Source organism: Cajanus cajan, chromosome 2, assembly GCF_000230855.2.
Source record: "Cajanus cajan strain Asha chromosome 2, NIPB_CcT2T_4, whole genome shotgun sequence".
Taxonomy (NCBI): Eukaryota; Viridiplantae; Streptophyta; class Magnoliopsida; order Fabales; family Fabaceae; genus Cajanus; species Cajanus cajan.
In genome coordinates, this window is record NC_138518.1 from 1,127,387 (window position 1) to 1,142,611 (window position 15,225).

General features: G+C 27.8%; 1 protein-coding gene and 1 long non-coding RNA gene across 4 annotated transcripts; one reads left to right on the forward strand and one right to left on the reverse strand.

The window, feature by feature from the left end:
* The first annotated feature begins 24 nt into the window (after window positions 1-24).
* On the forward strand, window positions 25-366 carry LOC145955220 (uncharacterized). Its single transcript, XR_014431866.1, has 2 exons — window positions 25-89; window positions 182-366. It is a non-coding gene; the product is annotated as an uncharacterized LOC145955220 (long non-coding RNA).
* A 9,684-nt stretch (window positions 367-10,050) lies between these two features.
* LOC109806954 (LOB domain-containing protein 25) lies at window positions 10,051-12,034 on the reverse strand. Of its 3 annotated transcripts, none has more exons than XM_029273577.2 (2): window positions 11,616-12,034; window positions 10,051-10,648 (listed from the first exon to the last, which is right to left on the reverse strand). In XM_029273577.2, the coding sequence occupies exon 2, from the start codon at window positions 10,632-10,634 to the stop codon at window positions 10,131-10,133; it is 504 nt and encodes a 167-aa protein (XP_029129410.2). In that variant the 5' UTR covers window positions 10,635-10,648; window positions 11,616-12,034; the 3' UTR covers window positions 10,051-10,130. The 3 variants fall into 3 exon arrangements, with proteins under 3 accessions (XP_029129410.2, XP_029129409.2, XP_020225072.2); XM_029273576.2 differs by having other exon boundaries at window positions 10,051-10,666; window positions 11,679-12,031; XM_020369483.3 differs by having other exon boundaries at window positions 11,679-12,024.
* Window positions 12,035-15,225: the final 3,191 nt, after the last annotated feature.

Here is a 15,225-nt window from a genome sequence, read left to right on the forward strand (position 1 = left end):
TCTACATGTTTTCCTAAATTACTTGGTGATTTCATTGGCAGGAAAATTTAGGAAAGCACCAACTGATGTCACTTGAATGTGCTAACCAGGTAGCAAATGTTGCTCTCTCTCCCTCTCTCTGTCATTATCTTTTGTTCTTTTCTTTGGAATAAATCTTATTTTGGATAATGTTGCTTCACAGTTGCAGGAAGGGATGACATTACCCTTATGATGGCAAATCTGCAAGAATCCCAACCCCTGTCTTGGCTTTTGAATAATGATAATCATCAGTTGATGTTACCTAATGAACCAAAATATCTATCATTTAGGTGCGTTAACTCTTGTATGAGTCTTGCATTCTCAATTCTACAAGCTTAGTGCTACTCCTGTTGAACTGGTTTAGTATGAAAATTATACTTGTTATCCTGCTAGTAGATCTGTTTTCCAATTAGTACGTTTCATTAGACTAGTAATTTTATCAAATTTTCTTTCTAAATTTGACACAACCTTGTGTTTCATTTTGTAATCTAGCTACTAATTCAATAGTATAACATACAGTGATAATACCAATAGTATAACATACTGTTTCATTTTCTCCTATCATGATTTTCTAATCCTTACATAATCTGCAGATCCCACACTTGAGACCTGCTGAATACAAGAGGTCCAGATTGCCTAGGAACCGCAGGACAGTAAACCGGGCCTATGGAGGTGTATTATCTGGTGGAGCTGTTAGAGAAAGGTTTGTTGCACAAAAGATCATTTGATAATTATACTTGAAAACTTAATTTGTGCTCAAGAATTTTGACTTTCAATGGTGTTAAGTATGAATGTGGAAACTTAATTTGAAATTTATTTTATGATTCTGTGCTTTTTGGTCTTTTACATTTAGAATATGAAATGATTTTTAATGTTCTTGTTGGGAGCATGCTTGGTGATGCCCAACACGTTGAGGAGGTAAGGAGCTGCTTTAATCATCAAACTCTTTTGTGAGATTTTCAATTGGGTGCAATGTTTTATTGTCGGGAACCCCAAGTTCATCTGAATGTTTTATTTTAGATGACACCTGGTTTGTATGTTTGGTAACACTTTAATTGTGCAACACAATTTATTATTTAAGTTATTGTCTGCAGTTAGTGGTGTGCTATTTGATTTGGTTTTTTAAGTTATTGGTTGTATTGCCTTGACTTGACTTCAGTTTGCCTATTAAAAACTGTTTCAGGAAAAAGTAGGATCTGGCTTGTCTCTAGATCAAAAGTAGGGGAATCTTGATAATTCAGAAACTGGAATTGGTGAGTACCTAAGTTGCTGGAGTTTTGTTATTGTGTTTTTGTATTATTTATTTCGTATATAGTTTTGAACCCACCCAAGCATGTAGTTTTGGTTGCAATAATTTATATATATTGTTCCTAGAATTTATTAAGTTTTACTTTTAGGTGTAATGTGTTGATGAAGTTATACTGTGCATTCATATTCATAAGTAACATAGGAGGGAGTCAATATTGAACAAAGATATATTACTGAGAAGGTTTCTGATTTACTGAAGGTATTTATAACCTTTTTATCATTCAATTTTTATAATTATTACTGTTAGAGTTTTACTATATGAGAACATATGAATATAATATGTTGGACAATAGTAATGAGTTATTATATACAGTTGATTAATTGTACAAATTAAATACGCAAGATCTTGAATCAATAATTGTTCCATTAACATACTATAAACGCATTTTTCAATGATTGTTTGCATCTGATAGGATTATATAGCACACTTAGTTACTTGTTATTAAATTTCAGAAGACAAATGTTATTGTTTAGTCCAGAATAATAGGCTCTGGTAATTGATTACAAGACTTGGTAATCGATTATAACGATTTAGTTTCAAGTTGTAAAGTTTAAATTCAAATTTGAAATTTTCATCTTCTGGTAATCGATTACAAGAAATGGGTAATCGATTACCAGAGAACCTTTTAATAAGTAAATTTCGAACATATGATTTTCATTGTCTAGTAATCGATTACATGTATAGGTAATCGATTACCAGACTCTTAAAAACAATGGTTTCCTCAAATTTAGTCATCAACAGTTAGTGAGGGATTCATCTCAGTTAGTGATGGATAAAATCCGTCGCAAATTGTGACGAAATTCTGGCGTCGCAAATTGTGACGAAATTCTGGCGTCGCAAATTGTGACGGATTCTACTTAATTAAAGTCATCACAGTTTGTGACGGATTTAATCCCTCACAAATTGCGAGGGATTTAATCCCTCACAAATTGCGACGGATTTTTATTAATTTCTAAACATTTATTATTAGAAATTAGTGACGGAAATTATACTGTTTGTGATGCCTTAATTCCGTCACTAATTGTGACGGAGAAAATAAAATCCGTCACAAATTCCGTCACTAATTGATTTGTGACGGATTTTATCAAAATTAGTGACGGATTTGTTCCCTTTCTAATTTTAATTTTTCTAGTAGTGTTACAAGCGGCCAATCGAGTAAAGTACGAAGTCAGGAACTTAGTTCCTAACTGAGTATTGGAAGGTTGTAGTATTTGGAGGATAGTCGGTAGGTTAATTCCATAGGTGACTTAGTTAAGCTAGCTAATATCGTGGTAGGTCTAAAACCCAGCTGTTCTATCCTGACATAGTACTATACTTCCTTGTTTAAGTGGCAAAGTTTGAGAAATTGTTATCGTGCTGTGGATTGGCATCCAAATTTGTTGTTTACCTAGCAAGCCCAAAAATGTTCTTTGCTGTCGGTTCGGTAGGACCTAGCCACTTAAACTGCTCACCTATGTTGTAGGAGATCTCCGAGTTGAAATGCGTGACGACGCATAAGCTGTTGATGTGTTTAATTGATGTTGATATGAGTTGTATATGTGTTATTGTGTTGTGAAGCTGTGATTGACTTGTGTGTTGTTATGTGTTGTATGTTGACACTGTTGAGGATGATGATAGTGATGTTATGTTGTAAGTTGCTTTTAAACATGTGTTGTTGAGAGGTGTGCAATACATGTGTTGGTTGTTGTTGTGATGAATATGGTAACTATTCCAATGGTTTGTACAGTAGTTGCGTTGAAGTATTGATACAGTGGTGATATGTTGAATCAAGTTAAAATGATATTAAGATGTATAGTATACGTGTTGTTGTCTTCTATGTTGGATGTCAAGATGATTATATAGTTGTTGTGTTGCATATTTAATTATTATGAGTTGCTTATTGTCTCTAGCTTACCCTTGCATGTTTCCATGTGGTTTGGACAGTGATGATTATACATTGTATGGGAGCAGGGCAGGGATAGGCTGGGTGATAACTGCTAGAGGCCACAGGAGGTGCCTGGAGTTGGATTGTTTTTTTTTAGGCTACCTTATACTAGCATATTTTGTTGTATATAGCTGATTGCTGTTGGTTGCTTGATTAACAACTTGTGTTGTAATTATTTTATTATACTATCTTAATATATATATTCCTGTAGTGTGTAGTGTTGTTCCGTAGTGTGACGACTATGATGGGTTGTTACATTATGTACTACTGATAGTGATATCATGTCAACGTTTGATATTTCTAAAAATTCAGATTCTTAAAATAATTATTAGGGACAAAAAAATAATGACTTTAAATTTTAAAAGGTGAAAAAAAATTATAAGGATCAAACCAAAATTTATTTATTTCACAAGGATTAAAAATAGTTTAAACATTTTAGAAAGATGAAAAATAAAGAAAAAAATATAGGAAACAAAATCAAAACTCCCAAGTTTTATAAGAACTAAAAACATATTTAAGTTAAATAAAAATATAAAAAATAATTAAATATTTTTTAAAAGATACATTATACATTACACTAATATTAAAAAATAAAAAAATTATAAATCACCATTTACCTGATTTTAATTTATAAAAAAATAAATTTATTAATAAAGTATAAGAAATCAATTATATATAACCATGATTAAAATTAAGAAACATAAATTTAAAAACTTAAAAATCAATTCTATATATTCTATAAAATCATCATTAAAAAATTATTTTAAATGCGTTATTTTATAGGGAAAAAGGTACGAGAATTTTTTTTTATATAATAGGAAAATATGGATTTAGAGGAAAGACATAAAATAAAAAAAATTGGAGAAAAGAAAAAAATAAAGAGGGACAAAAAAATTTGTGAAGGAGAAACGCAAAATTTTGTAGAAAGTAATAATATATATATATATATATATATATATATATATATATATATATATATATATATATATATAAAACTGATATTAGCTGAAAAAATGAAGAAAAAAAAATATTTATATAAGTTACAAGATTCAAACTTAGATATTTTTTAATAAATTTTCATATCAATTAAGTAATAAAATATATTTGACAACTTATCAAAATAAACTTTAAGATATCTTATAAATTTATTTATAAAATATTTTATAATTTATTTAAACACTTTCATAAACAATTATAGAATAAATAGAAAATTAAGCACATATTGTTTAAATATTATCTATAAACAAGAAAAGTGTTTCATTTGGCCACAAATGTTTTACAAAAATAAAATAAAATGTTTTACAAAAATAAAATAAAATTCAGTGATGAAAGGATTTATATGGAATTTTTTTAAAAAGAATGTTAGTGATGTTTTAACCTTGATATTAGTGACAAAATAATATATTGGTTAAAACTCTTATTTGGTCTTTGATAATATTTTTTTGTTTCAATTTAGTCTCACTTTAATTTTTTGTTTCAATTTAGTCCTCAATTTGGTATTTCCGTCCAAATGATTTAAACGAAGTTAACTGTTAGCCACGTGGATGCCAGGTGGATGCCACGTAGATGCCACGTAGATGGATGCCAAATTTCTTAAATACACCTGGAACCAGAAAGGCCTGTTCTAAAATCAGAACAGCCCGTTTTGGTTGCACTCTTGATGTGTAAATTTTGTACCTGGAACAAACCGTTCCAGATGCAAAATTTACACACCAATAGTGTAACCAGAACGGGTCGTTCTGGTTTCAGAACGGGTCGTTCTGGTTTCAGAATGGTCAATGACTATAGTTCACGGTTGTAAATCGTGTAAGGAAAAAGATTCAAGTTACAAAGCATTTCAAACACTAGATTTGATAATATTGTCAATAATGAGGATTGATAACTTCAATTGCTAAACATTTGGGCTATACAGTGTATTGTTAAGGATGATGCAGTGTATCACTAAGGACAATGATAGCAGGTTTTTATTTCATTATTAGTCAAACTGGAGTGAACCACTTACTACCAAATTGACACTATACAGTCAAGGATGAAACGAAACGATGTTTTCCCTTGAAGTCATTGACGATGTACCCCAACAATAACAACCTGTTCTTGAGGAGGTACAACCTGAATTTTTGTGGTTTAGGGTTTCCCTTTAGCGTTACCCAGATGATTTCTTTTCTCAGTAATTTCTTTGAACTTTTTTAGTATGTGTTATGTTTTGAATTTTTGTTTTCAGTTTCTGAATCATGTTTCTGTCTTTGAATTTATTATATGTTATAAATTTTTATTTTCAATTTTTGAACCACATTGCGACATTTTGGTCAACGCATGCATGAAGTTGGCATTCTGGAACGGGCCGTTCTTTCAGAACGACCCATTCTGATGCACTCATGGTGTATTAAATTTGGATTTGGAACGATCCGTTCCAGTTGCAAAATTAACACATAACATGTGCAAGCAGAACGGGTTGTTTTGATTTCAGAACGGGCCGTTCTGGTTCCAAGTGTATTCATGAAATTTGACGTCCACATATGCATCTACGTGGCATCTACCTGACATCTACGTGACCAACAGTTAACTCCGTTTAAATCATTTGGACGGAAATCTTAAATTGCAATAATTTAAATTATTGGAGACCAAATTAAAACCAAAAATTAAAGTAAGACTAAATTAAAACAAAAAAATATTATAAGGGACTAAATAAAATTTTTAACCTAATATATTAGATTATAAGCATATACATACCACCGCAACATCAATAGTAGTAGGCAACGGTGATGTTGATATAATTGTGGAAGGATAATATTAAATTAATACTATAAGGTAATATTTATAATTGGATTTTAATTTTGATCGATAATTATTTTTATATAAAATTTAAAGCATATGATTTAGATATCTCACCTCTCATAACAATCTATTATCTCATTAGATATATTCTTTATATAATTTTAGTTATAACTTGTGACTTTATGTCTAAAGTGTGCATCAAATTCTAATATTTAATTAAAAACTTAAATTAACAATTTTTTTATATAACATTAGTATTAATTTTAAATAAGATAATGAAATCAAACATGTGTGTAAATTACATATAAAAAAAGGTGTGTTTGTGTTAATTTTACTAAAAAAGTTAATTTTTAAAGTAACCCAAATCGAGTGAATTGATTGAATTTGAAAATATTCTAACCCAACTTTTTTATTAGTTGCTCTCGAAATTTTAAAATAAAGGTTAAATTATTTTTTCTTTCTTTTTTATTTATATCATTAATTTTTTTTATAATTATAATTTTTTTTTAATTTTTAATATTTAATATTTTATTATATTAAATTTTATTAAAACTGTTAATAATCAACAGGTGGGGCGTCAATAAAAAACATTTTTAAATAATTAAATAACCAAATTAAATATTAAAATAAAAAAATTAAATTAAATAATATTTTATCTGACAAATTTGTTATTTTCTTATACTTAAATAAATTTGAATTTATTTTTATGTACTTAATATCTTATTTTTATAAATAACCCCTTCCTTTTCTTTTTGGGAACATTTTAATTTTAATATTCTTTTTATTCCATACTCAATTTATTGTTTGTCGTTATCTTGTGAAGATAATTAAGTTTGATTTTATAAATGTTTTTGAATTTTAATCGTTGTCCCAAAATGGAATTGTAGCATTGGGTGCAATCAGAGCGAGAACTAGTGATTAAGTGTCATATAAAGAACTTGGCTGCCATCAAAACTAGTAAAAGTTGGTCAAATTAATCCAACACGTAAACAATACCAATAATTTTTTCAAGAAATATCGATTTTCATTTTGATTATTTTAGTTTAATCTAAAATATATAATTTTAAGATAAAAAATTTATTTAAATATTATGCATTGAATTTGGCAATCTATTTTTAAAATAAAAATTAAGATTTTTTTTGTTCAATTTCATTAAAATTATTAGTAAAAATTAATATTTTATCCTGTACAATGTACATGTTAAATATTTACTATATATATAACTAAAATTTAAAATAAATTATGTATAAATAAATATTATATTTAAATATATAAATTATATTTAAAATTTGAATAAATTCATATTTCAAATATATATTTAAATTTGTGCTAAGTAATTTAAACTTTAGTACTAATTTAATAATTTATTTCAAAAATAATAACATTTAATTCATAAATAATTATGATAAATATAAATTAAATTAAATATGAAACTAAAACAATCTCTCTTATCGAAGAAACTTTTTTTAAAATATTCTCACGTAAGATAAAGATGTGTATTTTATATATTTAGGTTGATTTATACAAAAAAAAATAATATTAAACATTTTTTTAAAAATTAGAAATCAAGTTGAATATTTTCTTCCAAAATAGTTTACGCAATATAAGAAAGTTTTGCAATTTTATCACACAATTACAAAAATTATCATGTATAGTAAATATGTTAATTTTTATTGTAATTATTTTAAAATTTATAATTATAACAATTTTTTATTAGTCATATTATGAGTTTAATTTATAAATCTTATATGTTAAAATTCTACTTTAATAAACATACTTATTTAATTTGAAGTGAAATTCTTCTTCTAAATCTTTATTATCCTCATTTTGATAAGTAAAATCTTAAGGTAAATTGAACACTAATTAATTTTGGACTAACTACTAAATGAATAATAATAATAATAAGTTAAGATTTTCCAACATGATAAGCACCCTACATGTCATTTAATATTTACCATTTTATCTACCCAAATAAATTTTTTTGTTGTACAAGAGAATAATTTTGGTTCCGATTGGTAGGCAACCAAAAATAAAAATAAAAATTATATATATATATATATATATATATATATTTATACTAAGGATAAATTGAAATGAATGTCATTAATATTAATATGGAGAAAGCAATTATCTCAAGAAATGTTACAAAAATTTCTCCCGATATATGAGGAACATGCACGTTAGTGATGTCGTAATGGGTTGAAACTTGAATGACCCATTTGCGATCACATGCGTGAACAGAAACCCAACAATCCCCTTCCAAGATCTATCCTATATCCCTTGGCTTCTGTGCCACTCATATTCACTCAATCACTCCATCCTCGTAATCATAATGTTGAAACAAACATCTAAATCTAAATATTAATAGAGATAATCACCTATACATTATTAATGTAAAATTTTTTCACACCGATAATCAATTATATTTTTTAATTATGTTATGTCACTATAAATATATTTACTTTTAACAGTGACATGACATAATTAAAAGTATAATTGATTGTCGGTATAAAAAAAACTTTACACTGACAATATATATGTGATTAACTCATATTAATAATACTGATATTATTTTTTTTTTACAAAAATCCAAATTAATTAATCAAAAGACATGCATTAAAAAAAGTCATCAAAACACCAAATAATAATTCCACTAATCATGTCACTTATCTCAATAATTGAAAGACTTAAAATTAAGATATGAACATCGATTTGGTATTCCAAGAATAGATTCTTATGAATACATTTATTTTAATTGTGAGTTTTGAAATATTATGTAAAAAAAAATATTAATTGTTACACTTCTTTGACCACCATTTTATGCATAATGAAGTGAAATAATGATACGTCGGCAACGTGCAGAGTGAACAGTGTCTTGTATATTAATTCTCACGCCATCACCGATATTTGTTCACACTATTAAGTTTTATATATTAAGGGAAAGAAAGATTGGAAAAGGGAAACACAACATGAGAGCAAACTTAATTAATTTCTGTTTGAGTAATGTTATATCTTTTAAAAAAAATTCTTAATATTTTGCATAGAAATGGTTAAAATAAAAAAAGTATATAATATTATTAATGCAATAAACATTCACTATTTTTTTTAAAACATTTAACAAATATATATGATGATTAATATAAAGATGTTCTAACAAGGTTAATTTTATAATCATTTTTATCTATTTTTTCTATGTAGCCTTTCTATATATGTAGATGGTTAACTTAAATATGTATAATTAAGGATTGTAAGACACATGTTGCGTAGCTAGTGATAGATATCTAGCTATAGTGAATGCCATTTTGAGATCTTCACCTAAAGAATAAATAGGAATATAGATCAGTAGGTACATGGAAGATGGAGTGCATGCTTGAAAAGGTAGGTGGGCACATATATATACTTATTGGAATAAGATCAAAATTAATATTAATATTAAATAAAAAGTAGGCCAGGAAGATTCCATTTGGCTAACACCCCAGCCTTAAATAAGCAAGTCGATGTATTGCTTGTAATTGCGTGGGTCCATTTCAGCTATAATTTAATTTTCTCACAAAATAATAGTGCAATTAGTGTTAAAAAATTTATTAAAAGAACATATATAATATAACCCAGCCAACGAGAAATCATGCCAAATTTTCATTTATCGGTTTGGTATGCTATAAGAGAGAAGTCACATTTGTTGGTGTAGGAGATTAATTAGTTTAAGTTCGTCTCACAATAACATATATATCAAGTATTTTTTTTACACCAATATATCAAGTATTATAACAGGATGGATCGAGATAGTAGTGGAACATTTTACACTCATATTATAAGAACAATCTAATTAATACTTATTAATTTTGTATTTAATTTTTGTTGTATGTAAAAAATCTTTAGATTAGTAATAATTATAGTATTAGTTTGTGGCCTAATAGGTTAAAGGATACCCATGATGAAAATAAACAAAATACCATATATTATATTCATATGACCACATATATATATGCACAAAATAAGACCCCCTTCCTCCAATACTTTACCATAAGAGAACCCTAAAAGTGAAATTAATTTAATACGTGACTACCATGATTGATGCATAGGAAGAGTTGAAAACCACAATTGTTATATATCACCTCTGGGGTAGCTATTATTTCCATAAGGATCATTGTTCCAACTAGTAGTAGAAGGTCTAGAGAAACCATGAGAGTGACCAAGTGAGGAACCACCACCTCCATCATCACTCACCCTTCTCATTCCATGATGAGTACTTGGCATTTCAGTGCAACTATAGCGGATCAAATCAGCATTTGTGGCATCAAGTTCCTTCTGGAGCCTTAGGACTTGCCTTTGGAGCACTGAAATGGCACCAACACAGCCATAGACTGGATCTTTGATCCTTGCTTCAGCTTCATAGGCAAGAGAGTTCACAGCATCCTCTCTCTGATAGGGTTGCACCTCATTGAGGAGTTTGCTCACATTGCTTGCACCAAAGATCTTGTGTACATTGGCGAACTTTTGAGGCTCTTCTGGGGGGAAATATGGGGCAAAAATGCAATCTGGCATGCACTTCCTTCTCAAAAACTTGCAGGCAGCACATGGAGAATTGGAGTAGCTAGAAGAGGCCATGATCTTCACTCTCCCTAACAAATCAAAACATACTATACACTAATCAATTACCAAACAACTATTTATAAATACAAAGAATCTATCTAAATACAAGCCTAAAAAGGCTTTTCAGAACTCTTTTATTGAAAAATATTTTTTATATACAATACATAAATTCTTAAAAAATACTTCTAACCAGTATTTAAATAGATTTAAACTCTCTCTATACATAATATTCAATATTGAATCTTCTAAATGATCATATTTATGTGTGTTAATTTTGCCAAATTTTGTATATGTGTGTTTTACCAAATTGTATTTTAAATTATTAATATAAATAGATAGTCCACTTGGATTAGTTCTATTTGGAACTTAATTAATAGATCTCTTCCATGTATAAACACATCTAATTAAACTAATTAGGGTTATGTGGAGATTTTGCCTGCTTGTTAAAGCACTTTGCTGCTGCTATACTTTTTGAACTTTCTTTTGAACTTTTTGTGCCTAAGTCGTCTTCATTGAATCTGAGTGCCACTATTCACAGATTCTCAGTACTCAGAACTCTTTTGTTTTCTTTTTTCCTGTTTTGTACAGAAAGAGGGAGGAAATTGAAAAGAAAAGATATAGGATAGAATATGCATGACAATTTTATTAATTATTTGTGCTTCTTTAGTTTCTTCATTTCAAGTTCCATATATATCTGCATGTTAATTTCTTTCTTTAACCTATCTCTTTCTCTCCACCATATTGGAAGTGGTTAGAAGGGCAAGATTGGAACACCAACCATGCAGGTATCTTTTGTTATTAATGGTGGATTGGACACATGTAGATTTTTCTCAAATTTTAACTCTTTCTGTTGTTGGTACCCAGAATTTCATACCTTCAAAAAATTCCAAAAACCAAAAACCCTGATATCCAAGCCAAGAACACTATAATTTATTAATTAGACAAAATTCCAAAGAAAGAACAAGAAAAAAAAATAATTGGGACAAAAAAGTATACCTGGTGAAGCTAGCTAGCTAGGTTTCTTTGAACAAACAACATGTAATTAATTTGGATCATTACCTTAATGTAGGAGGCTTGATCTTTCAAGATCTGTTAATTCTTTAATATTTGGCTTGTGAAAAAGTGTGCCACCTAACGGAGAGAGAGAATTGTTGAAAAATTTACTATTGGATGTGAGGGTTGAGGAGGAACCCTAGTTAGTTGCAAGACAAGATGAGAGAAACCCGCAAATTAACACAGTGAGACAACAGATAAACGACATGATCGGGGGCATAGGGAGGCAAAGAGCATTTCGCTGAGAAAGAAAGCAAAATGGGGCAACAAAAGTGAAAAACAATGACTATGACAAAACCTTTATAATAATGTCAAACACTGTACAAGAATATCCAATCTTAACTTGCAATGTAATCCACCCCATAGATTTTACACACAGTAAACACAGTTTATGTACGCACACTGCTATGCATATACTAAATTTGTTGTCATTCATAATAGAGAAAATTAATATGAATATGTTAACTCTCATTCAATCACAAATTATAATATAATTAAGATAATTTTTTTTTTTAATTTTTTTTATGGTAAATAATCAAAGTTATAATTATAATTTTTTATTGATTCACAGTGTAAAAGTGACAGTGTATAGCTATTAAAACTCTTATAAATGTATATAAATTAAAATTTTATAATTATTTGGTTTTTTTTTTTTTGCAAAATAAAAGCTATATAAATGTATCGTTTTATATTAATTTTCCTTTAGTTAACAATTAATTTTACTAAAGTCTTCTAATTTAATAAGTTAAATTAATGATTTTCAATTTTTTTTTTGTAATTTAGTTAACTTTTCAATTTAGTTTATCAATTATTTATATCGACGTAGCTTTAGAAAATGGAGAACTTAAAAATAAATTCATTTGAATATACTGCCATCTTATATATCCTGTTTTTTCTTCACTTTATTTTTGATTATGTGGAATTTATATTAATTAGTTTTTTTTCTCCTTCCATATGCTTCTTTGTTTCCCAGACAAGGCGATGACGCCACTAAAAAAATCCAAATTATTAAAATTTTGTAGTGTTAAATATGTTTTATATTTTGAATGGTACTGATATTAGTTTCGTTTTTATAAAAAAAAAAATCATTTTTATTTTTATATTTTGACAAAACCATATATTTTAGTTTTTAGAATGAAGAGACTAATTAAATACGTAACTTTTAATATATAGATGTAAGAACTAAACGTGAACAAATTTTAATTAAATTAAAACTGGCAAAAAAAAAAAATACTTGACCCTGTTTAATAAAATGAGATTTATCGCTCAGTCCTAGCCAAAACCCGAATCATGTTTTTTAATGAATAGTTTTTACCTAAATGTAAAAATGATTTTCTGTTTTTGTATATATAATTTTTGAATTATTTTATTTTTAAATTTTAAATAATAAAAAATAATATAAAAAATTAACTATTTTTTAATATTCTTTAAAAGAATATAAAAAAATCTGAGATCTTGAAATTTAAAGATTAAACACAACACTAATTAATTCAACAAACTTTAATAATTCTTAAGTACTTTTAAATTAAAGATATAGAGTATCTCGATTTTATTGCTTAAAAAAAACGAATATATCCAACATAATATAATGTATTTTTTTCTATAAAAATTTGTAGAACAAAAAGACTCCCAATACACTAAGCAAAGCACCAATGATATATTACTCATCTAGAGAGAATTACTACAGAAACTTGAACTTACACTTATGAAAAAGGTGAAAGTTTGATCCGAATCATTTATTACTTGTATCAATCCACATGGAAAAAAATAATAATAATGCATTTTCATATTTCCCTGATGTTTCAATTTTGATATTCATTGTGAGAATTTTTTTGGGGGGAACAACGTAATTATAGTATTATGTGGTAAAGTTTTTTCTTTTTGACGTTGTAGATACCCATAAAAGGGGGAAAAAACCTACAGGTATCTAGGTTTCCCAAAATTGATTAAAATCAAAAGTGATAAAAAGAAGAAAAAAGGTATAAATAATAATTTATTAAAGTTGATATATCAATAGGTGAAAGTCGGCAGGTCGGGGTTGACGTAGACTAATCCTTTTTTTGTCAACTGTCGACCCATATTTTTGAAGATTCCGAGTGTTGATTTAATTTTTTTTATTTTACAGAAGAGTATTAATTTTTTTTCAAAAATTTGAACATAAAATATGTGAATATTTTTTCTCAGCTTAAGTTTTAATTTAATTAGTAGTCTTGGATTTGAATTTTAAATATATAATATATATAATTACATTAAATATTTTTAAAAAAAGAATTTTATTTCCAACAATAATTATTTTTTGTTAGAGTAAATTTGTCTCGTGTATAAAACACATGTCGTAATAATATATGATAATTAAGAATTTATTCTAACTAGTCCTTAGTATGACAAGTTGAACATTTTTTAAAAAATAATGTCTCATTTGAGTTGCGTGAATAAAAAATGTAGTTGAGATGAAATTAATTTTATTAAAGATGATAGTTAGGTTCTTTATTAGAAATTAGTCATCTATAGTAAATACTTTATACACATAATATGATTAAAAAAAAAAAGAACTTATGTACAATATATTACTGTATAGGTAAGACTACTCGGCCACACCTTTCGGCATGTGTAGCTGACAGGCATGACCGAACGAGTCGTCTCAGGAATGGCACTTAGGCCACAAATAGGCTGAGGAGGATGAGTTAAGTTAACATAACTCACCGAACCAGGTAGCTAACACCCGATTGGCCACAAAATAGCCGAAGTCCCAGGTGAAGTAAACCGTGGAGTCAGCAATCACCCCTAATCAATAATTAAGGGTTAATCACACGGATAAGTCAATTAGGAACGTATTACCTAATAGGGTAATCCCGCTGCAGGGCCCATGGAGAACATGGCCCATTAATGTCATTATAAATAGCTCATGTCTCGAGGTAACGTCACTGTTCATTAATTACTATCGATATTCGTGCTTGTCGTGACTTGAGCGTCGGAATGTCTTTTGCAGGTGCCCTCCCCCTCACTGAAATATTCGCTTGGAGCTCTCGTTCGGCCTTTAGAATACGAGAAGATTACTAGTGTGTCCTTCCGACAGGTACAATTACAAAATTTTAGTAGTTAGCTAGGAATATAGGAAATTAAAAATTGGAATATATATTATGACTAATACTTTTTAAAATAAAATATGTATTGATATAAATACATTATCATATTATGGAAAAGATTATCAATCTAAAATTAAAAAATAATACATATTGCTAGTTGTCAAGTTTTAAAATATTTCATGACATCGTATTAAGTTAAATTGAACTGTGACTGGTCTAAGATTCAAAACAAAGTTTGAATTTTAGAACTCCAATATGTCTATTTCACGTTATTCCGTTTTGATAGATTTTAAACAAGAATTGTTTACTAAATTATAGGCACATATATATGTGCTTATAAAATAAATAAACTTATAAAAATATAAGGCACCTAAATTGTATAAGATTTAATGGTGATGCGCATTATTAGTGGAAAAACTTATGTATAATTCACAAAATAAAAATTTATTGATGATTTGACTTTTTAA